Genomic DNA, 26,528 nt, shown 5'->3' with positions numbered 1-26,528 from the left:
GGGGCATGATCGGGAAGAAATATTTCCACCGGAAAACATCCCCCCTCCTCCTCCTCTTTTTTTTTTTTTTTTAACATGTAGGAGAAGGTTGGAGAGGGGCATCACTTTATAAAGGTCACCTTCATCCTGATAACAAACGGGAGTCGATCCTGTCACCGTTGGCTGAAGACAAGTGTTGGAGACGTGAATTGCCACTTTTAGGAAACACGAGCAAGTCGTACTCAGCCAATTACGAATCTCAGTGTCAAACCTGAAACTGCACCTTTTAGTTTTGGGGGGGAGGGGGTGACTGTGTCAATGGAGGTGGCCCTGCGGGACCGCGGAGCAATGCGGACGAGGCCCGGAGAGGCTCAGCGGGGCATGTGCCCGCCCTGTGCCCTCAGGAAGCGATTCTGAACGGTATGTCCACTCCAACTAAAAAGGTGCTATCCTCTCTTCCTTTTCTCTCGGGTCTGTTCCTCACAATTTTTAGATACCAACCGTGACAGAATATGCCATTGTCACTAGAAGGCGCTTGGCCCACGCGCCCAACAGTCAGAACTGGCACCGGGCCGTAGGAGGTCCCCGACAGAAAGCAGTTCCCTCGTCGTGGGCAGAGCGGGGGGACAAACCCTGGTGCGGGACAGAAGAAAAGGCCCTCGTCTGCTTGTACAGCTGCTCACAGGGCGGCTGTTGGAAATGAGAGACTGTCGTTATCTTTAATGCTGTAATTTTATTTCAAAGGAAAAAAAATAGAACAGAAACAACCTTTGCGTTCGGGGGAGGGGAACTGTTTTTACACTTTTGGAAAAGGAAGAAGAGAACTGGATCGAGAAGTGAGTTACTAGAACACAAAGCTGCATTCCAACAGCTGCAGGGAGCCCACGACTAAACACGGACGACGCCGGTCAGGCCCGGGGCTGCGGGAGCACGGCTTTCTAGTACTAATGTTTAACGTCAGCTCCTTCACACGGACAGAAGTCACAAATGAATCCTGCAAAAGTGGGATCAGTATGAACAGACATTTGTTATAAAAGCAAAATATTGGTATGAACAATATTTTCCAGAGTACGCATTTCATGTATAGACTTTATTGTATGAAACGAAGTCAAAGTTAGAAGCGCTGGGTTGTCTAAACCAAGGTAGATTTTCGTCAAATAGAAACGTCAAGGCTGTTCTTCACCACCGGCTTAAGAAGGCTTCTTTTAAGCAGAGTGCAACCAGAGCGAGGGACACCCCCACGAGGTCCGGGGAGAGGACGCATGAGATGAATAGGTCTTCCTTTGGTCTGGGGACCCCGCGATCCTAAGATTTCAGGGAAATGAACAGGGGCGGCCTGCTGCAAGACGGTAATACCTGTAGCTGCAATTCTGAAGCAAATATATACTAAAACGTTAAAACGGCGACATGCTGGACCGGGACAACAGGCATGTCTCAGGCCGCAGGAGACGCTGCTCGGACTTTTCCGCCGCGAGCCACAGTCCTTTGATAACTGAAACGGGAAAACACTCGGTGGGGGTGGAAACATTAAAACACGTGGCTTCTCCTCAGCACGGACCACAGAACGGAGGGAAGCGACCAGTCACAAAAGAGCCAGCAGGAGACAGGCTGGCTGGCCCGGGGGTCTGCCCCGCGGCACCCCGTCCCACCCGGGGCCTTCCCAGCGGTGGCGGCCCCCGCACCCCGTGCACGCCCCCCGCAGCCGGTGCCAAGCCGCCCGGACAGCGGGCGGGCGGCCCCGGGAGCACCGCGTCACCGTCCCGGAGGCCCTGTGAATGAAGTCCAGGGGACACCGTGCCCCGGGTGCCGGACCGCCCTCGTCCGCCCCGGGCCGGGAGCGGACGTCTGCACCCGGACCTCCCCAACCTGCCCCGGGCCGCGCGCGCCTCACGCTTCTTGGAGTTCGTTACTCTCTCTTTGGCCCTGAATGACAGTCGCTGCCGGGGACCCATCTTGGGTGTAAATGACCATACTCGTCAGCTGCTGGGTTCCATTTGGGCCCAAGGCCTCGGCGCTGAGCGCGGCGCCGGCCTGCAGGATCCCCTGAGAGTCGGCCGCCTCGATCAGGGTGTGTGAGTACACGCCCGCCTCCTCCGGCACCCCGGGGGGCAGCTCCGTCACGATGTAGTGAGTGGCGCCCTCGGGAAAGCCGCCCGATTCCTGGACCATGGCCTGGACCAACTCTTCCGTCACGATGATCTGCGAGATCTCGCCGTCGGGCTCGGCCAGGTCCACGCGCGGGCCGTGCGCCTCGGCCTCCTGCATGATGATCTGGGAGCCCTCCCGGGCCAGCATGTGCACGGTGCCCTCCTCGTTCACGATGAGCTGTGTGACACCCTCCTTCATGAGCTGGCCGGCCGTGGCCGAGTCGCACACGGCGAACTGGAGCACGCCCTGCACCACCTTCTTGAAGGCCACCTGCGCACGCTCCTGCGAGGCGGTGAGGGCCGGGGGCCGCACGACCTGGGTCAGCACCTCCACAGGCTCCCCGGGGGCCGCGCCCTCCCGCACGTCCTGGAACATGTGGATCTCGGGGGCCTCGGGCTGGGCGGTGGCGGGGGGCGCCTCCTGACCGGGCAGCTGGACCAGCACGTCCTTGTGGCCCGACCTGCCTTTCTCGTCGGGCCCGACCCGGCCTTCCGCCCCTCCCAGCTCGGTGACCGCACACAGCAGGGCGTCCAAGGCCGAGGCCGCGTCGGGCGGGGGGACTCCGGCCTCGGCGAGGTCTAAGATCTCCTGCTTGGTCACCTGCTGTATCACAGCGCCTTCCGGGCTGAGGGGCCCGTCCGCGCCGTGGCCGTCCAGCGAGCCCCCCACGACCACCACCTGGGTGGCCCCGTCCGCCAACTGCTCGGGCAGGACCGGCCCGGGGGCCACAGCGCCCCCGTGGGCGCCACTCTGACCGGCCGCGATCACCTGCCCGTCTTCTGTGATGTGCACCACCCGGGCCACCTGGCCGGCCAGCGCCAGTGTCTGCAGCGTGGCCGCGGCGGTCTCTTCCACGGAGGCGTCGAGCGCGAACTCCCCGCCGTAGCCCTGGATGACGATCACCTGCTCGGCCGCCGCCCGCCTCGTGCTGTCCCTACGGGGCCGCTCCTTGACGGGGGACGCGGCCGCCAGCGCGGCCGCGGTGAACGGGCTGTCTGTCTCCACGAACGTGGCTCCTTGGCCCTTCAGACGGCATTCGTAGGACTTGGAAACAATGCCTATGGGAGACAGGGACGAGTTAGAGCCTCGAAACACGACTGTTAGGCTTACAAGTAAGACAACGGTTGTGCAGAAGCTTTAACCCCTCGGCAGAAACACCGCGGTGAGCCAGGGGCCTCCGGGGCCGGCCGTGTGCACGGACTCTGACGGCTCGGCCACGGGTGTGTGACGGGAACAGGCATTTTTCTGTCCTCCTGGTTCGACTGTCCAAATAACAACTCTCACCAGCCAGCGTTTGCTTTTCCTGTTCCCAGGGCAGGAGTGTGGCTACAACCACCCCCCTCGATTACTGTCACTTGGAACGAGACATTCAGTCACTGGTGGGCAGTGAAGGACAGTAAAGAGTGGCAGTGTATTCTGACCCAAAGGCAACTCTTCTCGTAAGTTTACGAACAGACGTGAGGAGGGCCTGGGACGCAGGCATGGACACCCATCCCCCCAGCGTCAGCTCCGACGCAGGCCGACGCGGGACAGGATGAAACACGACTGAAAACTGATTTCTTTCCATCAAAACAGGGAAAAGATCCGTGTTCTTATTATTGCCTCCTTCCCCCCTAGGTGATAACCAATCAATGAGGATTTCCAATGGCCACCACAGTTTTAAAGGATTTCATCTTACTGTCTTTATTGTAGGTAATTAAAAAATTGTTTTTGATGTTTTATTTTACTTTTGAGAGAGAGAGAGAGCGAGCGAGCGAGCAAGCGAGGAGAGGGACAGAGAGAGAGGGAGACACAGAATCGGAAGCAGGCTCCAGGCTCTGAGCTGTCAGCACAGAGTCCCGATGTGGGGCTTGAACTCATGAATCATGAGATCATGACCTGAGCCCAAGTCGGACCGTCAACGGACTGAGCCACCCAGACGCCCCTGTAGGTCATTTTTAAAAAGAACGCTTTATCCTCACCAAAGGAAAGAAAATGATTACAAACTGTTACGATTATGTATTGCTAGCATCCCTCAAAAATAAGAGTTTTGTTTAACATGTTGGTGCACTTCCGTAAGAAAGCATTTCTTTCAACACAGAGTCCACTCTGAGCACAGACCCCAGACAAGGCCCGTCTCTAGGAGGCACAGTATCTCAGGCACGATCCACAGAAGCCCTTCAATCACATTTACCGCGAGGGCACACTGAGCTCACATGCAGACTGCAGGAGACAGTCCTGGATTTGGAACCCCACGCTAAGCTCCGAATGCAAACTCCTGGCCCATTCCATATACAGTGCCGTGACGTCTGGGTGGTCTATGCCCCCCTGTTCGACAGTCAGAGGTCAGGGCAATTCATACCACTGCAACCCCTGTCACCTGGCAGGCCGGAGGGAGGGCAAGGGTCTCCTGGTGGCACTTGATGGTGCGGGCAGGGAACCAACTGGAACGAAGCTCACCGTACCGCGAGTTCGTGGGGTCGGTTTTCTGTCACCTTGTGTTTTCTGCCTCTGAGGATGCGCTCTAAAGCGTGAATCTTAGAGCGATTATGGAATCACAGACTCTTGGGTCAGGGAAAGCCTCGTGGCGTCAAGCGGGATGATCTCCAGGAGCAGAACCTCCCTCTCACTCTCTCGGGTTACGTTACACCCTGACCAGGGGGTGCGGCCCTGGGCTGGCTGTGCAGCCATGGGCAGACCAGGCCTGGCCAAGCTGTCACCAGCCAGGCGAAAGCCACGCCATCACATCTTAAAGGTCAACTGAACCTTCCCGGGGAGGGTCCAAAACACCAATGGTTCTAGCTAAATGCCCTAACCAAAGTGTATCAGGTGTCCTGTTTACCCTCCGAGGAAAGGGGAGAACCCAGAGCAGGGAGCTTGCTCCTTAACCCGCCTCTGTGAGCAAGCACCTCCCAAGTGCCAACCGCCTGGTGCTCAGGGGCAGGTGCCCCGGGGCAGGTGCCCTGGGGCAGTGGTGGTCTCCACACTGGGGACTCCCAGCCCTCGGGGCTCTGAAGACTTTGCAGAGGTCATGTGAGCCTCTGCAGGGTTTAAGGGAATCAACCCAGCTGCCCCACCCAGGGACGTGCCTGCTGCGATGTCCCTCCATCCTGCACCCCCACCCCCCCCTGCACCTCTGCTTTATACAAGGAAAACACAGCCCTGGGAAGGCTGTAGTCTGGGGGCAGGCACGAGAGCAGGTGAAACCGCACAGGTCCTAGAAGGAGGGCGCTGAGCCCTGGTGTGTACTTGACCTCACCTCGGTTTATCTTCTGAACTTCGAATCTCCCTAGAATCTCTCTCCAAAGAGGTCGGGAGGCTTGGTCTGCGGCAGAACGCAAGGACAGGGCACCCCACAGGACCCCCTGCTCGCACTCACATGCCTGCAGGAGTCTACACTGGGGATACCACCAGCCTGCTGGGGGCACCTTCCTCTGGGACCCCTGGTCTCCGGTGCACGTGCTCCCAATTTCTCCCTCCCTCCACCCCTCCACCTGGGGCTTGCTTGCCCTCATGACACCCTGAACTTGATCCTGTTTGTTTCTGTCCGTTCTGCCATCATTACACCCTGAACTTGATGTGCTGGTTTCTGTCCACTCCCTAAGTTCAAGGTCCTTTCCAGTTTAACTTAGAGTTTGGGAAACTAAACTAAAACAAAAAGACGTGAAGAAATATGGACACAAAAATAAAGAAGGCACCCTTCAAACCAACCCCACGTCATTGCAGAAGAGGGCATACTGCCTCGGCGTCGAGGGCAGGAGAGACCCTGGCAGGTGGGAGACACGGAGGTCCGGTGGCCTGGTGGCCCGGCGCCTGCGGAAGGAAGAGCCCTGGGGCCTCCTCCTCCGGTCTGCGGCTGGACAGAAGCCCTCCTGGGTGCAGCGTTACCCTCTGAATCCCTTGCAGCGCTGGTAATTACGCCATTCTGAGCTACTTACGGAATTTATTTGAATCCAGAGGTGGGTGAAGCCACTTCCAGACCATTAAAGTAAACTACATGGGTAAATACTGCTGTCACGACGGCGTGTGATGGAGCAGGGCACCTCCAACATCTTAACCTCCGCTCGGCGCGAGCCCAGCCACTCCATCAGTTCATAAATGCGAGTACAGGCCCATCTTTTGATTCAGCAATTTAATAACTTCGAGTGCTGTCAGTACTGCCTTGAAAAATAGCACCTATAAAATGTAACAGCCTCAATCAGATTGAAAAAGATTCACCCACTGAAGATTCTTCCATTTCGCCCATAATGAATTAATGTGGAGCTATGTAGAAGTTCAAGTGTCATTTAAACTAATGTGAATCTCTACTGTAACTTTAAATTCTAACTGGGCTATGACCAAGAATTTACTGGGCACATCAACTTCAATTTTTGAGCTCTTTCGAGTAAATATGAACCGTAAAGCTCACCAATGCAAATGGCCAAGTGGATATGGTATTTGGAAAACAGGAACTCTGTGCAGGCTTATCCTTAACTGCTTAGTCACCGGTATAGGTCCAGAAGTGCACAAATCGTTAACAGAGCACGGACGCCCAACATCATATTTGCGCTACGCTTCACGTCTTTCAAAGACAATGTTGGATTTCCGTGTGATAATTGTAGCTAATCAAGCCATGCATCTGATGGAGCCTTTCTGGACCTGTCTGTGAGAGGACCATAAATCGCTCTGTGCAGAAGGGGCAAATGAAGTTAAAACGCAGCCTCCTGACTGCTTATGAAAAATCTCAACTTACGGGATATGCCTTGGGTGGCTCAGTCGGTTAAGCGTCCGACTTTGGCCTAGGTCACGATCTCGCCATTCCTGAGTTCGAGCCCCGAGTCGGGGACAGCTCAGAGCCCGGATCCTGTTTCAGATTCTGTGTCTCCCTCTCTTTCTGCCCCTCCCTCTCTCTCTCTCTCTCTCTCTCTCTCTCTCTCTCTCTCTCTCTCTCTCTCAAAAATAAATAAAACGTTAAAAAACAATCTCCCCTTACTGCTCATTTGTTTTCGTGACTACAGAGATATTATACTCCCCTCTCATAGTTGAACGCGTTGAAAGTTTACAACTTGGCTGAAATGAGAAGGGTTCTTTTGGGGGCGAGAGCTGAGGATTCGTTTCCAGGGAAGTGATTCCGGATTAGGCTCACTTTCTCCAGAAGACGGTTGAGAGAGACGGTTCCTTCTTATCTGTCCTCCCTGAAGAGAACATCTTCGGAGTTGAAAGCCACAGACCTGGAGTGCAGGCGCGGAGGGGTTAAGTCGTAGACACTCACCCCCACCCCCCGCCCCCCAAACCATGCTGATGGCTCTGTTCTGCGGGCTGGGGGCTTCTGGGCAGCTACAAATAGGGCTGAGCACCTGACTGTGTCCTTTCCGTGTGCGTGTTATTCTTTTGTTACTGTCATCGCGCTTTCCCACAGAATAAATACCTTATGCTTTTGTTAAGCTTACATTTAATTAAAATGTACAGAATTTGTGCAGTAAACTCGAATGAAACAAATAAAACAAGGGCCCCCTCTCTTGAAGGCATACGTTGTGAATGAAAAATGTCATTACGGACTAAAAAATTTTGCAGTAAACAGGGCCTACAGAGAGAAGTTTCCCCTGTAATGACATCCATAAAATACACAAATGGCACTTTTAGTACCATCCCGAATATGGCATTTTCTGTGCTCTACACACAATCTAAATGGTTTGATCATAGAGCATAATACTCCATTGGGTTTATAGAACAATCAATGTTCCATAAAATGATGTATTTATCCAATAGTAGGCTCAGCAGTTACTGGCGTGTGACATTGCAGGACACAGGCCCGGGCTGCTCAGCGGCACGCACGCCGGCTGTAAAACTTGCCTAACGCCAGTCCAACAACTTCATCTCCTCTGCCGCAAGTCATTTGTAGAAGCCTCGGCGTGGTTGAAAAAAAAACTCGTAATAAAAATTCATAGAATTTTCAGGAGAATGAAAGCCGACGACAAGAGAAAGGTCACATTGTGTCTCCACGGAAGGGGTCAAAGGTGGCCAGCCGTTCTAAAACCGAAAGCAGATTTCATGCATCGCGTAGCAGATAAAGACGGCACGAAAGGGACCCGTGTGGGGTGAGGCGCCCGGCGTGCCGGGGAAGCTCGTGCTAATATCCTGTGGGAGCCCCGCGTGCTACCGGGAGCACTTGTGTCTGTATGGTGCTCGGTTACGCCAGATGCCGTGCGTCCCTCGGTGTGATTTCTATTATTTTCTTAAGGATCTCGCAGCCTTCGTTAGGTGATTCGTGAACCGGGGGCGGGGGGGGGGGCACCCTAGCGGAGGGAGAGGCTCTCCCACCGTGCGCGGTGCAGATTTCGTATTTTGGAAGGGTGCTAGGCTCGAAAATGCTCGGGCGGCTCCTCGTCATAACTGAAGCACCTCAGATACGATGCGATTAAAGAGGGAAGATTTTCATATAAAAATTTGGGGCACACGTGACACTGGGATCCTTAAGCCACATATAATTTTTCTTGACTTCAATTTTAAGATGTAATTTTAACAAGAGCGTTAAGAAATCATACTTAATGTCTATTAAAATGAAACAATATTAACAGATTATGCTAATAAATTAGAACCATATTTTAATGTCACAAAAGCTTATAAGTTTTTCAAGTGAGAGCAGAAAAAATGACAAATTAAAATTCAACGCAATATAACCTTGTGGAAATTTTGAAGCGGGGGATAAATTATTCCTACAACAGCACGGCCAGTCAAAGCAATATCAATAACTGCTCTACGGCACAGTCATGCTTTGGCCAAATAATTACCGGTCCGGCTGCTGCGGGATGTCAACAAGAGGGCTCCCACCGAAGCCCGGGGGTGAAGAAGTTCACTCTCAACGTGAACACCACACACATCAGGGGGCCGCTCCCCACCCCGAACGCTTTGTGCTGCTTCACGTCCCTGAAGGAAAACTCCAACCAAGGGGTCTGAGAAACACTCCTGATCTGGTTTGTAACCTCACGGGGAAACGGTAACCGCTCAGCCTGACAACCAACCCCATACCGGAATGACAATGTCACCATCAATTTTGCTTGTTTGTTTGCTTGTTTTTGAGAGAACAACAGACGGTCAACACCTTCTGACCAGTATTTTCCAGGGTTAGAAAGGCATTCTGGTCAGTGTTAATCAAATTCGCACACAAATCGGAAATATTTAAGTAACCGGAGACACAAAATTACAACTATCTTCACTCTCCGGCATGCTTGTTAAAAATGACCGCTACACGGTAGGGTGAATTTCAGAGCACGCACCTGTTTTGGTCATTCTGAAACCTAAGCTTCCGTGAACTGGCCTGACATCCGTTCAAATACACAACTTTACAAGATACACCGTGCATTTTTTTCTGAGGGAACACTCCCGGCAAGCCAGGACAGATTTAGGTGACAAAAGTTGTAGTCCTTTTTTCTCGATTATCATTAGCACTACATCTGTGATTGGTAGTGATCAGAGATAATCATATATGACCCCTGAAAGAAATTCTAAGATACTCAGAAAAAACTAAGAATAAATTTTATCTCAAGTTAGAAATACATGACTGGCCAGGTTTCTAACTTTGCTGTGAACAGTCTCCACGGGCCTAGACATTTCTATGGGCACTGAAGAGTGACAAAGAATAAAAGACAATATTTTACCTCTAAAGTCACCAACCCTAAGAAATTTTGTATCATATCAGACTCTTAGGTATCTATCATCATTTCCGTGCACGAAGACCCAATGGGAGCCATGCACACAAATCTCACGCGGGAAGACAAGACCGGGGTTTAAGGTTATCCTGACAGGCGTTTTGGGGAGGGATGTGAAGGGCGGGTGTGGTTAACTGGTTCTCGGCTGCAAAGGCAGAGGCCTGGGGGCCGTGTTGATAGATGGCCCGTGACAGCCATAGAACTTTGGAAATTTGACTCATGTGACAGAAATGGTGTCATCATGCTTCACAAGGGTGATGAAATGGGATTTTAGAGTTAAACTGTAAAGTGCTCTGATCTTGTCATTTACCCATGAAGAGCGCTTCTTAAAGACTGCTGGTGATTTACTAGCAGAAAGTGCTCAAATGTCTTCGGCCCTGTGTGGAGCAAGGCGAGGGGGAGGGGCAGCTCCGTAGGGATCAGCACAAAGTGCCTTTGGCATTTTGCACACATTTGGGGATCTCGAGGTCAGTCCGTGGCCACCGTGAGGGGTCTCCGTCTTGGAGGCCTTCTCTCCTGTCCTCTGGGCGTGTGCTCCCCTGGGAGGCCCCGGGGGACCCAGCCCTCATCCCGCTCTCTGCACGGGGTCTGCTCAGCATTGGTGGCACCGGCTGATGCATTCGAGGAGTGACCGGAGCGGTGGGATGCCAGGCCCGCAGCGTTCTCGACCTTAAAGACCCTGCGTGAGCGGCAGCCGGTCCGCCTGCTGTAAGGCCCCCTCCTCTGTCCCACTCACTCTAGCGCTGACATTCCTTCCTGCGTCAGGCATCAGGAAATTAGGGAGCCCGACGACCTTTTCCTACTGTCCCTGGACAGCGTAATGAAACTCCCAGTGTGGTGAACACAATGTGAGGAGACCACGCCTGTTTTCAAAGGTGTATGCACCACGCACGTTTTAAAAGGTGAACTCGCGCAAATAGGAAGCCAGCCAGTGTTGGTAGTGGGGTGTTTCTCTTACAAGGTGGCTTTAAAGGGCTAACAAGGCAGATTGAATAAACTTGCGCCGTTTTGTTTTTTGGGCCAATCCTATAAAAAGATCCCACTCGTTTTTGTAGGCATGTTCAGATTCCCTGTATGTTACAGTACCTTCGTTTCTTTCCCGAGGAAATGAGAGGAAACAGACATCTGTCTTCATTGCAGACACTTTTGTACGGAGGTAAAAAGCAAACCGCTCCTCAGTAACAGCACAGAGGCACCATTAAAATCAAATTTACAGTAAACAGAGCCTGCAGCTGGGGCAAAACGCTCACTGTTAGTATTTTAATTATCAGCAAAGCTTTTGGAGGTCTAACATCTGCTCGCAGCCGAATGACAGCAGCTGCTGGTACGCACTTAAAACAACGCGGATTTCTTCTCCACATATTAAAATGAGTCGTCTGTTCTGGGCACATCCCTGCTATCTTCCTGTTAAGCCGACTTGGGTGGGTGAGGGGACCCTGAATGTTTCGGGGTGGCAACACAGTGAGGCCCGGCCTCTTCCCGAGGATGACATCCCAAGATGCCGAGGCCGCTCCAGCACAGAGGATCGGACCAGTGTGCTCAGGCCACTTCCAGGACCAGCAGAGGAAGCGGAGGCAGCGCCCGGATTCGTTCTGTGGAAGCCAGAGCGAGCAGCGGTCATGACCGCTGGCTCCGGGACAGCACGTGGGAGCGGGTCGTGGTCTGGGGCGGGCCCGGCACCCTGCCCTCTCGGAACACGAGGACAGAGCAGTGGCGGCGGCAGGGCTGGGGGAGGGGTGCGGACACTGCCACGGTCACGGTGGAAAACAGAAACATGCCTTCTTTTTAGCCAGTGACTATGACAACCTTCATTCTGAACACCTTCCTAAATCCCTAAGTTAAACTCCTATGTTGAACTTGCACGGTACCTGATGCCTGCATAATAAAGTTTCAGACTGATTAAAAAGATACTGAACAAAAGACACATTATGAGGCTTGAACCCTTGCTCTAAAATGGACAGAATAAAAAACGTGCAAATTAAAATGTTGAGTAAAATGCAGCGACCGACACCTCAGGTGTAGGAGATGGAGACGGGGAGGCTCGGCGGCTTTCCCTTCCTTCCGCACGCCGGGCCGGCTTTCCGAGGGGCAGGGAGAGTTGGGAGGGGATCCTTTCAGGGCCCGATGACACGTGAGGGGATGTGTGGCTCCTGTCACTGGAAAGGGTGGGACGTGTGGCTGGCGTATGTGTGTGTCTAGAGGCAACACTGTGCCATTACGTCTGAGCAGCGACACGCACCGTGTGTAACGTCCTCGTGCAGATGTCCACAGCGCGAGCTGAGAAATGGGCACAATATCTGGTGACAGGTGCAGTCAGGGTACAAAGCTACGCACAGTGTCTCACATAACTACGTGGTTTGCATCAGGGTGGAAGCCTGAAAACAATCGCTCTAAAATTATCATTAGTTCCGGAAGGAGTTTATTGCTACTGGGGCAGCACTATTTTGCCTTTCTGTTGAAACACTGTTTCAAAAGAGGCTGACGTCGCTCTTGGACGGATGGGCTCGTGTAACAGCCAGCACCTGTTAGGAGCCATCGACAGCCACATGCAGGTATCACACAACACGATGCACATATGAGAAAAGCAGGACAAAGTCATATTGCTGTGTTAAGTAACAGACACACACCACGTGGGAACTCCCCAAAAGGCTTCGCATGGGGAATGGTGACTTCGACATGCTAGAAATTCATTAATGCCACACGTGATAAAAACTCAGGAATTCCCACAAGAAACACGGTGACATTAAAGTCATGCCCAGTGTTCATATGGACATACAGCCATTTGCCTGCCTGAAATAACCTTCAACAAAGCTTGGGAAAGAACTTAGACTGTGTTTTAGGGGGCTGCCTTTTGCCCTGGAATTGCCCAAGGTCACAATCACAGAAAACAGAGCTACGTGCCTGGTGCTGGTGGGGCTTCAAGGGACACAGAAGGAGCAGAAGCAGGCTCTCTGAGCTCCGCGTAGGAAGAGGGGAGTGTCTTCCTTGCTTCCTTCAGTAGCTTTTCTGTGGATCAACAAATGCCCCATCTTGATACTCGAGGAGGCAACTGATCAAGAAAGAATGCACAGGGGCACCTGGGTGGCTCAGTCAGTTAAGCGTCCGACTCTTGATCTCAGCTCAGGTCATGATCTCAGGTTTGTAGGATTCCCTTCAGCCCCATTGGGCTCAGCGCTGAAAGCACGGAGCTTGCTTGTGATTCTCTCTCCCTCTCTCTCTGCCCCTTCCCTGTGTGCACTCTGTCTCTCTCTGAAAATAAATAAGTAAACTTAAAAAAAAAACAAAAATAAAAAAAGAACGAATGCACAACTCCTATACCATTAATGGCACCAGATAAGTTAACTACCTTACATCGCATAGTCAGCTCACTACTTTCTGCAATTAAAAAAAATTGACATGCCCTGTCAATGTCAAATTTTCATCTTTTCTTGAAACCTACATGTACACGCACACACACACATTTGTGTACAAACACTTGCACGAACACATACACATTTACAAGCACAGTCTACACTGTCCTAGCCAGCTCGCTTTTCTGTTTGCGTTCTGCTCATCAGCACGCTCCTTGGCAGAGGTCTTTACCAAGCGCCTGTCTGGCGCGAGAGTCCATGAAGACAGGGCTGGTGGTGCGGATATCAAGTTAGGACGGTCTCCGCTCTTCAGGGGTCTTGTCTGCTAGTGGATCCAGACTAGTGCCACTTGGCTGGAACAGAAGTCTGGAGACCCAGTGCTTGAGAGCAACACTTGTTAATTCTTTAACGGCTACTAAATAAAGTCTTCAGGGGGTAGGATATTTCGAAAACTGTAACTGCTTTAAAGACCCCAAGGTTCAGAGTTTACGCTCCACGTCAGTTCGTTTCTTTTCCCTAGAGCCTAGAATGAGATCTCCTTTGCTGTTCACGTGGCTCTGATGTGATTCCTGAACCTCATTAAGAGGGATCATGACGGAAAATGACATCACACCACTGATGGTCCTGAGGACCGACCAGTGAGTGGAACAGCAAGGCAAGGTCTGTTTCGCTTTGCACTGGACTCAAGAATAAAGGCCGCCGTGAAGGTCGGTAGCGTGACCACTCGCAGAATCTGCAGCTTCTCTACGTGGACACAGCAAGAGGCACCTGAACACGTCTGTGGTTTGTCGCGTTTATGACCTAGAAAGTAGTTTCTCAGTAAACGTGACAGAAATGTGCAGGCTCTAAGGCAACCATACGAACACTCACCCATAGGAAATTAGGTACTTACGTATTTTTAATTGTACGTTTCTTTAATTCGAAAGTCCCTTCAGGTCTTACAGAGTAACCAAGTGGATACTCTACCTGCCCTTTGTATCTTACCTCTGACACACTGAATTATAATTATTCATAAACACGCTCACCCTTTCCACTAGACCGAGAGCTCCCTCGAGTGTAGGACCTGGTGCGGCATCTCCAATGCACGGCCTGTAGCAGGCCTTCATACATACTGCTTTAAAATGAGGGTGAGAACCTCCCTTTATGCTAACGTTTATTAGAGGGTAAAGGGGAATCTTGAATCCCTTCCAATAAGCACAAAGAGCAGAGCCATGGAGCCAGCGTGACTGGATGCTGTTCCTATGATTTGGAAGACACCTCTCCGTGCGTCTCTGTGTTTCTGCACATCTCGTATGCAAGAGGCGCTGCCTTTATTCTCCATCATCTTTTCAAGGATGTTTCTGGAGCAAGCGGCCTTGGGAGACAGGTACTGTGTCCTTTTCTAGAGCAAAGGGCAGATTTATTTACTGTCCAGTATGACAGAAACAAGTATCCCTCTGGGGAAAGAGACTGGCCAGCTCACTGCTCACAATAAAAGATCTGGGCTCCCCAGATCCAGATTCTTCTCCTGAGGCTCTGTTCCTTACATCTCACTGTGTGTAGGTGCCACGTCACCTGTGGGAGTTGGGATCTGGGGAGCAGAGTAACCCCGGTTCCCGCTCCTGCTGTAAGGAATGATGTCCTTTGCTTCTGATCCAGGAACCCTGTGTCTTCTGCTAGCATCCATCACCTTGGAGGGGGAGCTTGCCAGTCTGCAAGATCTCAGACCTTCCATCGTTCTAGACAATTATCTCAACTCCTTATCTCTTAGAACCTTAGCCTATAGAATGGGGATGGTATGAATGATCGTTTTGAAAAGTGAGACAGTCCATGTAAAATGCTTAGCTCTATGCCTCACAGGTAGTAAGGGCTCAATGAGTGTTTAGGACTTATTATTATTTAAGTAAAATGCATCACAGTTGAAGTCATCCAATCTGAAACTGGTATGTAATACAACGAATGTATGTAGATATGCAGAATGATCTTGTATGACTAAGGATTTGTGAAGCACATTTCACATTTAATAAAGTTACATTTAACGTAGACAAAGGCAGTGAAGTGGTGAAGCCCGCCGCTCAGACGCTCAGACGCCCTGCCGCAGGAGTAAAAAAATTCTCGAAGGGAGAAAAGAACCGAGTTGTAGCTGTCTGCAGGGTCAACGCAGGGCTGTGGCCGCAGTAACGCGAGTACAGGGTCCGAAAGGAAAGGGGACAGTGAGAGGGCATACGGGTCAGGCTGCACTTGGGGAACCACGTGTAGGTCTGCACTCCACATTTTAAGAAAAACATTGACAATTAGGCTTGAATACAGAAAAGAGAAACACAAAAAATTAGGAGACTTGAAAACTCATAAAGGTTTAAGCCTTCGAATAGCAAAGGAATGTCTTTAGAGGGCAAGCCTGGGGGCAACAGACAGAAGCTACAGGAAGTCAACTTTGCCTCAATAACACGGATTCAAAACTGAACACAAGACTGAGTAATGAGCCCCCGATGAGAAACGGCGGGGTGGCCGCTTTCCGGGGATGCTACAGAGAGGACTCCAACCAGGGTCTCCACCGTCCTTGCTAATCACTTAGATTCAGATTCTAGATCTACTGACGCTGGGGGCAGCAAACCTGCTGAATATTCACGGACCTATCAAAACAGACGGTCCCAGGGACTGACACATTTCCAGGAACTGACAAGTACGGCCAGGACACGCTACACAACAGCCCCGCCAGAGCACTGGGCTTCGTTCTAACTCCAGGACCCCACCTCTGGCTCCCGCTCTGAAACAGGTGCTTCTCAGCTCCCCCCGCGGCAAACCAGACGTGAACTTGCTTATGAGTCTGTCCAGGCTCCTGAGTTAACACCCACCTCTCCGTACCTTTGCTTCTGTTTGCAACTGTAGGTCTCACCACCTGACAATGAAGTCTTGATGAACAAAACCCAGAGAATCCAGAAGGGGTTACAGGTCATTCAGAAAGGCAGTGAAGTGGTGGTGAAGCCCAGCGCTCAGACGCCCTGCCGCAGGAAGCACAGGTGACAGAGCACGCCCACCTCCCACCCCCGCTTCCCCCAGGAAGCCTCCGGCGATGGCTGAGTGCAGGGGGACTGTAAGACAGGCCCATCCTGCTGGGTGACCCTGGTTCTGGGCACTGCAGTTCGCAAGCCTGTCCGCTCTGCCCCCCTCCCCCCTCTCCTTCCTGCGCAGGGGTGCCACGGCTCTCTCCCAGGCCCCGCCTCTTCCCCTTTTCATTTGCGAATGCCGCCCTCCATGAATCTCTTGGGAGTCTAATCCTCTTCTTGGAGGACCTGGGCAGCCCACGTGGCTCTGAGCGTGGCCGGAGAAAGCGGGCAGTAAGGCGAGGACCTGGGGCCTGCTTGCTGCGTCACAGGAGAACAGGGTGCCTCGTGGGAAACAGGTGGCACGTGGGCCTCGGCACAGGGTGACGGTCTAGTTGGAGGCTGGGATGATGTCCCAGTGGAAGGGAACACAGTTGATGGTGCCATGATCTAGGCATACGAGAGATGTGGCTGCAGCAACGCTTACCCAGCCAGGGGGGTGGCCAGGTACTCTACGGGGTCCTGACCTCACCATGTGGACGGATACCATGAGACCGAAGGCCTGGAAGACGCCTCGAGGTAACTGGGAGATCCAGAGGGCCTCTCCTGCGTGGACTCGGGAGTCCTGACCACACTTCAGACCCCGGGGAAGGCGAATGGATTACCACACAAGGGCTTGGAGTTGACAGGGACCCTGGGACCCTGGGACCTTGTACCTTCCCTGTAACACTGGGTGCTTATGTGGACCGGTTGCAGAGGGTGTCCTGGCCAACATCCAGCTTTCGGTGGGCTCGTGGGCTCCAGAGACAGAGCCACGCCCACTTCCTCTGTGCGTAAGCGTACACGCGGGGTAAGATGTGTGGCGCTGGGTTAACCCTGAAATGGGTCGTTGGTCTGTGGAACGGGGGCAATCAGAGTGGGGAAGGCCGGATGGTAAACTTGCCCACCCAAAAAGGTGGCTAAGAAATAGTACAGCATTCCGAGGAGCGTGGCCGAGGTCAGTGCCATCATCAGAGGCTTACGGGACACTAAGTCGTGGTCCCTCTCATATCTCCATTCAGTTCACCAGACTGGCTCGACAGAACCCAGAGGGGTGCTGGAGAGTTACTGTCCTCAACCAGCCGCTGGCTCTGACCACAGGTATTGTGCTGAATGTCCTCAGAATTGGTTAAACGGCCCCAGGATCATGGAATGTGGCCGCTGACCTGATGAATGCTTCTTTTCCATTCTGATTAGAAACGAGAACCGGAAATGGTCTGCAGCTGCACGGAATGGCCACAAGATCCTTTACAGCTTATCTCAAGGCTGTGCGAACTCTCCCACCTGCTGCTACAATAGAGTCCGAAGAGGCTGGGCTGTCTTGACGTTCCACAGGACATCACACAAATCCATGACATCAGTGGCACCATACTGAACGGAACGGACAAGTGCCAAGTGGCTGGCACGCTGGAGGCCTCAGCAGGCCACACGTGGTCCACAGAAGGAAGACAGGCCCTACGGAGTCAGGGCCCGCCACCTCAGTGTGCAGGGGCTGAGAGGTCTCCTCCGCAGGGAAAACACAGGGCCCGTCTCGCGTCTCCCACCACAAAGAAGGAAGCGGAGGGCCTGGTAGGCCTGTCTGGATTCTGGAGGAAACACCTTCCACTCCTAGAATGCCGTTCCAGTCCATGGCCCGGGTAACACAGGAGGCCGCCAGCCTTCAGCAGGGCACGCAAGGAAAGGGCTCCACAGTGGGTACAGACGTGGTGCGCGTCACCCTGGCCCCTGAGTTACGAGGCGTCAGCGGGAGGGCGGGGGGCGGGGAGGATCAAGTATGGAGCCATGTCCTATAGGCCGGACATTTGTGTCCTCCCAAATTCACGTGTGAAAATCCTGATCCCCAAAGGGGATGAGTGATAGTGTTAGGAGGTGGGGCCTTTGGCGAGTGATCAGGTCGTGAAGGTGGAACCCTCCTGAATGGGATTGGTGCTTTAGAAAAGTGCACAGAGAACTGGAGGCTCAACCGACTGACCCTCAACCGACGGGCGCCCCCAATCAAAAAAGTATTCAAACATTTTCTCCCTGTAACAATAGGAGAGCCTAAAACCCTAAGTCCTGCTCTGAGCCTGAACAGTGGCGACTCAGGACGCATTCACCCACGGGGTTATAACAGTGTGACATTGCCCTGGTGGCCTTGAACATTCTAGAATTTAAACATGTTCCTCCTCTTCTCAGTCACACGCTGCTGAACTTACACCCACAGCAGACTGTGTTTAATGACTGGGAGCAGAAGAGACACTGAGAGTAAAATATAAGTCTGGGGAGAACTGTGTGATGGGAATTCTGCAAATTTACTTCAAATTGACTTTCAGAAGATCCTTAACTTGCATTCATTTGATCAAGAGTATTTATTTGCAAATAAGTGCTTACAAAAGTGCTCTCTTGCCTCGTCACTTCAAAACAAAGCAAACACTTCAAACATAATTATAAAAATGTATGAAAACAATCTAGTTGATTTTCTGAAGGCACAAAATGTCAAGGATTCCCACATGAGCTCACTGAGCGCAGCTCTCAGTTTAGAAGCCAAGCTTAGAATCTCCCACAGATTCCTGTGGGAGAACCAAGAAGACGGGTCTGGTCAACTCTTCTCGGCGACACGCTGAGGGCCAGGGGAAAGGTTGGGCTTGGTGGGAAACCGCGTGTCTGGCTGTTGCCAGAATGCAGGTGGCGGTCCAAGGTCACGGAGGGGTGAAATCACCCAGGCAGGACGTGGAGGCCTGAGACGAGAGCCAAGTTCAGAGCCCCGGGGGACACTGACGAGTGAAGAAGAATCAGAGTCAGGCGGCACGGCCAGACCGTTAAGACCAGCGCTCTTGGAAGGCAAGGAAGAAGAGGGAGATTGGAGCGTGTGAAATGCCAGCGAGCGACACCCGAAGACTGGAGTGAGGTCTCCGCCAGACGATGTATTACGAAGGGGACTTCAATTTCTCCCCCGCGCTGGAGTACTGTTGACGGTGACTGGGGTGGTGACGGACAGAACACCACAACAGGAGCGCAGGCCTGATGTCACTGCAGACGAATCAGGGTATATGTCCGCCTCGGTTCCGTTCCCAAAAGAGCAGACAATTCCGCCAATTTCCCCTTAGAACGCATGGCTAATGAGTTAGGAATCCCAACACGTGGCGTTTTGTACCGAAATCAGACTACAACGCTGATTAGCCGCTTCACGAATAGAAACAAAAGGAAGGTGGGTGAAACCTGGAGTAACATTCACTGAAATACGGAAATTCATGTTTACCTTCACCTCTGTTCACCGTGAAAAGTCCGCGGCGTTTTTCTGAGCAAAACTGTCCCACTCTTTCTCGGGTGTCGCCAGACAATCAGCATAGCAGTACTGAATTAATTCCTCATTTGCTGGCTGAAAGAACTCAAAGCTGAATTGCCAAAGGGCAGAAGAGAGCGAGTGACACCGTACGTCTCGGCTTTTCTATATGTCCATCTGATTACTGCGCTCGCACGTCTGTATTACCCTGGTGATCTAACAGTTGCTGCCCTACCTCATTGACAGAGTGCCAGGGCATCTAATCGCAGGAAGTCTGCTTTGAAAAGTATTACTGGATATCTGGAATTCTTACCAGAAATTCCAGGAAGTCCAGCAGATAAATCACAAACAGGGAATGAAGGGAAAAAAATACCTCCTAGGAAATGCTCCATTACAGAAACGTGCCGAGAACAGCTGCCCACCATGGAGATGCCCTGCGTCTTGTGTTCGAAACCCCTCTGCACTCAAAGATCCAGGCCCTGAGAATGGGCCTTGCCTGATTTTTTTTCTCAGGTGTTCTGAGTAATTTCTGCTGTCTGGGCCTCCCTTTTGCTAGTTACTCCCATCGGCTGGAATAGACACCACTGCCTTTCCTGCTTTTATTTTTGACACCGTAATGCGAGGTGGTACGCCAGCACAGAGCGCCCCGGCACATACACGTCCTTTTCCCGGGACGACGAAGAAACAAGCAACCAATTCCGAAAATCACAACTTAGCCAGCCCACCTGAGCTTGGTTCTTTCTTAAAATGAGCTTTCTGTTACTCAACTGCGTTTTATTGTCCCACTTCTTGAATTTATGTAGAGTCCGAATGTCCAATATTCCAACTCACATACTCAAAATTAGCCTGGATTTTGGATATAGCCTTACTAATAAAAAAAGACTTCGTTCCTTCTCAGCCTACAAAGAAACTGCCACGACCATGACAGTTTACTTGGCCCCAACGTAGCCTGGATGCATTCACGGAAAGAGGGCAAGAAACGGGTGTGAGGAAAACCACCAAATCCTGAGAGGAGATTCCCAAACTTTCACATGGACAATGTGTACGTCCAGAGAGAGGTTTTTGTTTTTGTTTTTTTTTAATCAGCCTTAAATTCAACACCATGAATAGGAAATATCAGGGAACGGAGGCCCTTAGCACCCGGATTCTTCACACAGCCATTCCAGGGGCTCAGCCGAAGGAGGGGGCTGTTTGTTCTGCAGAGTGAGGCCGTGGTTCGGCCAGGGGCTGGCGCACTTTCCGTTGGCTTTAAGTATCAGGACTACTGACACTTTCCCCCGGAACTCCCAAGTATCAGACACACGGACAGGGAGCAGTGCCTGGCTGCTGTGGGCCACGGTGCGGTCTGCAGCCACTCGATTCCCTACCACTCTTTCGGAGAGGGCCCAGGGCTCTCAGCAGGTGCTTCAGAACCCTCGGGTTAGACGTCTCTCTGCTTCTCCCTGTTGGAGAACGCTCTGATTCCAGGATAATGCTGATACTCTGGGGACAGGCTGAGCAAGCTGATTCTGACCACTGCTTAGTCTGTGGAAAACACCTCTACTTTCTGGTCTCACATTGTTGTCTTTTGAGAATGAGATTGTATGGCCAATCCTTCCCTGCTTGGATATGAAAAACCATTCTCTTAAGTATCTAACATACCTCCACCTCCACAATATAGTAACTGATTGTGTTATTTAGATTTGGCAATTAATGGGCTGTTCGTAGCATGATAGCTCAAATGGATTTACGGTTATCATACTTGGCCCAGTGTGATTTCAAATAAGAATTACTTCTGATCATTTGAATGGAAATTCAGGAACATTAAAAGAAGCCATGTTTAAACTGTCTGGTTCATGACATGCAAATACTGTGCATTAAGATGGGAAATACCCACTCACGAAGATAATAAAAACTGACATCAACATAATCAAATAGCAGGTTTATAAATTCTGAGACTTGTATGAGCAGTAGATTTGCTCCTTCTGCTTAAAAGCATATCCTCCCCCCCTCCCCCATTCATATTTGATCTGCAATCCAAAAACAAAGCCCTCTGGTCTGTTAGCACAAAACCTTATAAAATGACTCAACATTCGACACTGAAGTTTCCATTTGTTAGAAGAACAGGGTGCGGGGTGGGGTGACAAGCCTGAGAGCTGAGCACGAACAGTCGATGGGCGCCCCCAGACTCTGGCATTCATAAAACAGCCACATGAATAGCACTACGGAGAACAAAAGACAATGATGACAAAATTGGTGCTTTTGTTTCATGAGGGCTGGTACAGATGGGCCTGGCGTGCTTCATGTTCCATGTTCATGAAATTTCAGCCACATTTCCAGGGCACCAACTCCACTGTTCTGCACGCACAGGCTCTACGTGGAGGAAGCCAATGACTTGCCAATTACTTTTCCGATGCCCCAACTTAAGCCAGAAAGAGAAATTTAAACACTTCTTCTCAGATAGGTTGAGAGCTTATAATGTTAAGGAAACAATGGAAACTGAATGGTTCTGTTAGTAACATGCATTTTGATTAAAATGAGGAACTCTGACTTTCCAGATAGACGTAAACTTCAAAACTCGGTGTTGCGATCAGAGCTATGCACCTTATGCACACACATACTGTTTTCCTAATCAAGCTGAAAAAAAAAAAAAAAAAACCTCCATTCCTCATCCAGACGCCTATTGCTGACAGTGCATTCTTGTATTTTACAACGAAATCCTAGAAGGCGGTCTTGGCGATGATGGAATTTGCACCGGTGCGTTTAGACGGAGAGCCGCGTGCGGTGGCAGCCAGCCTACGTAGGTACCCACAAGAGCTGACACCCAGACGCGCCTTCCACCTTGGCCCCAAACATTACCCACGTGGTGATCTGTAGCAGAAAATAATGAATTTCACACACCACACGAAACAGTAAGTGTTAGTTTTTTTTTTTTCTCCCCAGTAAGCCGATCGTTTGGTTTTAGTCACATCTGGCAAGTTTCCATAATTTACTTACGATAAAATAAAATTAGTGTGTTTATCTCACACCACCCATCTCAAAACGTACCACTGAGAACCTCACGGTCACTCATAATTTTGAGGTCTTAGAAAAGGGCTGTGTACATGACAGTGGCACAGGGCCCTTTCAGACTCAGGGCCTCCTCCTGGTCAGAAGGGTGGCCTAGGGCCGCTCCCGATGATGCGGGAGTAAGAAATAATGAAGCTACACAAGCAAAGATGACACCCAGGAACCCAAACCAGTCTGAACAGGACTGTGAACAGCACGGAAACTTCTAGTGATTCCTTGAAGTCAAAGTCAGGGCCATCAGGGAATCTAGTTCTAAAGGCCTATCTCCTTATAAAAACAAAGCAAAAAACAAAACAAAAACAAAAACAAAAAAACAAACCAACCCTTTCACGAAACCATAGGTAAGCAAGTTAAATTTGCACATTTTTCCAAAGGGCAAAACCCCCCGCCAAAATGTTTCTATGTAGTCTTAAAAACACAGCTAATATCAGTTCTGTAAATTATGAAACCTTTACATAAAGGTTCTAAAGATGTAAGGAAAGGCCAATTGCTCTGATCTTCTGGAACGTTTTCAGTAGTGTTTTATAGTTTGGTCCCAGGGATCCAAACCTTACACTGCCTGTATTTGCATATTTTTCGATATCTTTTTTACAGAAGCATATACTAGTATATACACCAAAGATTAAAGGTAATCCAAATAATTCACAACTGCTCTGCAGCTCTTAGTGTCCAAAGTAAAGCTAGCAGTTTAGCAATTTAAAAAATTCTGTTACTGATTATTAAATCAGCTGGCTTCCCTGCAAGTGCTTTTACGTACTGATATCTGTCAATTAGATAGACCTAGCTGGAGGCTGGACTCTAACATCCGGATGCAGGGCACTTCACTTGGCAAGTTAAGCATGTTAAGCAAGAGCTTAGGTAAAGCCACAGGGGCAGCTTATTAAATCTGACAATAGAAGGTGACGGCCGCCACAGAGGTGAGCCCAATGTTTGGTCACTTTGACAAAGCACGGTGCTTGCGGAGGAGGGCGCTGCACGCAGTGCTAGAAACCATGTTTTAATAGAGGAACACGGTTGAAAGGTACCAACTGGAACATATCCACAAGCATGTGATGTAGAAGACAGCAGCTTTCCAGAAACCACAGGAACATCGGAGGGAGAGAAGGACAGAGGAGAAAGTAACTAAGGAGACAGATTTGGCACATCTAGATTTGGGGCAAACCTAGATGAAAGAGTCTCCAAAGTATATGGCAAGCTGCCATGTAGAGGAGGGACTGCACACCACCTGTGTGGCTCTAGTGCATCAGAGATACGTTTTAACTTCTTATGAGGAATAATTTTCTAAAAATTACAGCAATTCACACATGAATACATACATGAGAAGATGCTCAACGTCGTTAGTCACTAGGAAAATGGAAATTAGAACCATGACGAGACTATCGCTACCCATTTGCTACAATGGCTAAGACAAAAGAGACTGATAACACCAAGTGTTGGTAAGGATGTGGAATAACTGGAACTCTCATACATCACTGGTGGGAAAGCACACCGGTACGGCCATAACAGGAGACAGTTTGGCAATTTCTTACCGTATGACCCCTACGATCCTATTCCTAAAGAAATGAAAACAGGTGTCGCACAAAGACCCGTACCCAAGTGTTTATGGTGGGTATATTCATAATCACCCACAATTGGAAACCATCCAAATGTCCATCAAAAGAGGAACGGATAAACACACTGTGGTACATCCATACGGTGGAATACTACTCAGCAACCAAAGGGAACAAGGACTGCTAGACGCAACAATAGGGATGAACCTCAAAAGCATGACGCTAAGTAAAAAAAGGCTACATCCGGTACAAGTGCACTTATGGAACATTCTGGAAAGGACAATACTATAAGGACTATCAAGAACCGAGTGTAAGAAATGTTCTATAACTTGATTGTGGTGGTTACATGGCTATGCACATTTGTCAAAACTCATCCAACTGCAAACCTAAGAAGGATTAAATTTACTAGATGTAAATTAAACCTCAATTAAAGATAGTGAATATACTACATATAAATACTGAGTTTCTCGTCATGAAAAGCTCTTGAGCACGTCTAGGTGATTTCCAGTCACAAATGCTATGAGACATATTTCTGCATTCAAGGGCCAACTGGATCAATTTCCATCGAAGGAATCTTAAGATTCTACAGTTATGTAATACTAGGACTTCCTTTTCTTCACCTCTAGTTACTTGGAGTAATTCAACGACTTCTTTTTAACACCTGGAATGAGTCTGCTCCATCTAGCGCCGCATTTCTTTTCTAGAGGCAACGTAAATCCTATGCTTCATGTAAACTTCTAGCGTCTGTTCATTACAAACATCATTAGGCTGAATTATCATTTGTTTCTACGTTTATCTTATCGATACTGAAATGAGCAAGGCTAATTCAAGGGGTAACAATATTCAGAGAAGCCAAACGTGTATATATTAGATACCTACAAAAAGGAGACGCACATTATCTAACACTGAAGGTGGACTCATATCAGGCTAGGTTTGGTGTTATGCCTGTGGGAGACCCCGGGAGGTTCTCTCTATTTGTATTGACATTTGTGAATGCACGCTACACTCTAATTATGGAAACGCCATCTCTTAAATGAATGTGGCTTTATATAAAAATAAGGATGTGACTGTCCACCAGATGGCTGTAATCGTGGTCAATTAACATTGCTTTCTATTTTCTATTTATCCTTCAGTTATCTAGAGCTAAATACTGGCTTTCTGCTTAGTAAATTTGTGTGTGTGTGTGTGTGTGTGTGTGTGTGTGTGTGTGTGTGTGTGTGGAATCCAATACAAGCCAAATGGGGGAGACCTGCAGTGGTCCCTTACCAGACTAGAATGATGTGAGAATAATGTCAAGCCACTGCTGATACCAAGCCACGGATTCTGTGTGTGTGGAGAACCAGAGGGGGTGAGCGTGCTTTTCTCCAGCTCAGGAAAGGGGGACCTACAGCTACGGTCACTGGTGTCCTCTCTTGTAGAGTCAGGGTTCTGACCATCGCTTATGGCTAAGGCTCTTATCTGCCAACAACCCCATCTTTTCCTTACTAATGGGACTTGCAGGAGACTTCCAGACTCAGGTAGATCCAGACGGAAAGGAAAGCTTGGCCACAACGAGTGGTAAGTGCCCAGACACCATGTTGAGCTGTTCTGGACTGCTTTCCCTGTCTTTAGAACATGGCCACAGTGGTATCTTAAGTACTGGGGACAGTGTGCGAAGCACCCAGCAGCGAACACGCTTGGCTTGTAGTAGTGCTTAATGCATGGTGAACAGCCCTGATTCCTGATTCCCTCCAGAACCACTTACTTCTGAAGTAATTATTGCTTCTGAAAGAAAAAAACTCCTACACCTTGAGCAGGACCCAGTATTAGTAACAGAGCTTGGTGGCCTCACACGGAGCTGTGCTCTTCCCCGTGTGCTAGGCCATGGCAGTCTGCAAAGCTGCGTTTCACAAATTAGAATGGTGTTTAAAGTCTGTGGATCAGCAACGTGTAAAAAGTTTACTGACTTTACAGTAATTAACTGCATCAGTATCGACACAGGTTAATTTAAACAGTGTGCGCTTAGGGGCGGGGGTGTGCTGCGGGCAGCTTTGTGTTTTCCGATCGGCAAAGGGGGTCTCTCTGCAGACTATTAAACGCATGTCCTCAGCTACAGGTTGGTAATGTGCTTACAATACTTAATACTTTGATTCTCTTGTGGTTGAAGCCAAGTAGAGTCCACTCGTGACTCCCTCCAACTACGAGAAGTAGAGGCGTACTGTGCACTCAGAGCAGACAGCAAGATGAGGACGGTGTCAAGATGCACGAAGATTAAGTGCAGCTGATGAGACAGACGGGAAGAAGTCTTTCCATCCCGTGTGGGATGAAGATCAGTACCCATAATCTTTTTTCCTTAACAGACTAAACATGGGGGGGTCAATCCACAGCCACTCAGTATAAATGAGGTTTGTTTTTTTCTTAAGTATTTATTTTTGAGAGAGAGAGAGACAGACAGACAGACAGCGTGAATGGGGGAGGGACAG

At 50.2% G+C, this 26,528-nt stretch overlaps 1 protein-coding gene across 3 annotated transcripts in view; it reads right to left on the bottom strand.

The window, feature by feature from the left end:
• Positions 1-692: 692 nt before the first annotated feature.
• The window catches only part of ZNF407 (zinc finger protein 407), a 455,477-nt gene continuing 429,641 nt past the window's right edge, over positions 693-26,528 (bottom strand). For all 3 annotated transcript variants that reach the window (XM_011288125.4, XM_045041221.1, XM_045041220.1), the window contains one exon: positions 693-3,185. In XM_011288125.4, the coding sequence (XP_011286427.2) occupies positions 1,867-3,185 (1,319 nt within the window). In that variant the 3' untranslated portion in view covers positions 693-1,866. The remainder of the gene's footprint in view (positions 3,186-26,528) is intronic.

The sequence above is a fragment of the Felis catus genome, chromosome D3 (assembly GCF_018350175.1).
Source record: "Felis catus isolate Fca126 chromosome D3, F.catus_Fca126_mat1.0, whole genome shotgun sequence".
Classification (NCBI taxonomy): Eukaryota; Metazoa; Chordata; class Mammalia; order Carnivora; family Felidae; genus Felis; species Felis catus.
The sequence above is the reverse complement of the archived record's forward strand: the minus strand, read 5'-3'. Positions and strand labels throughout refer to the sequence as shown.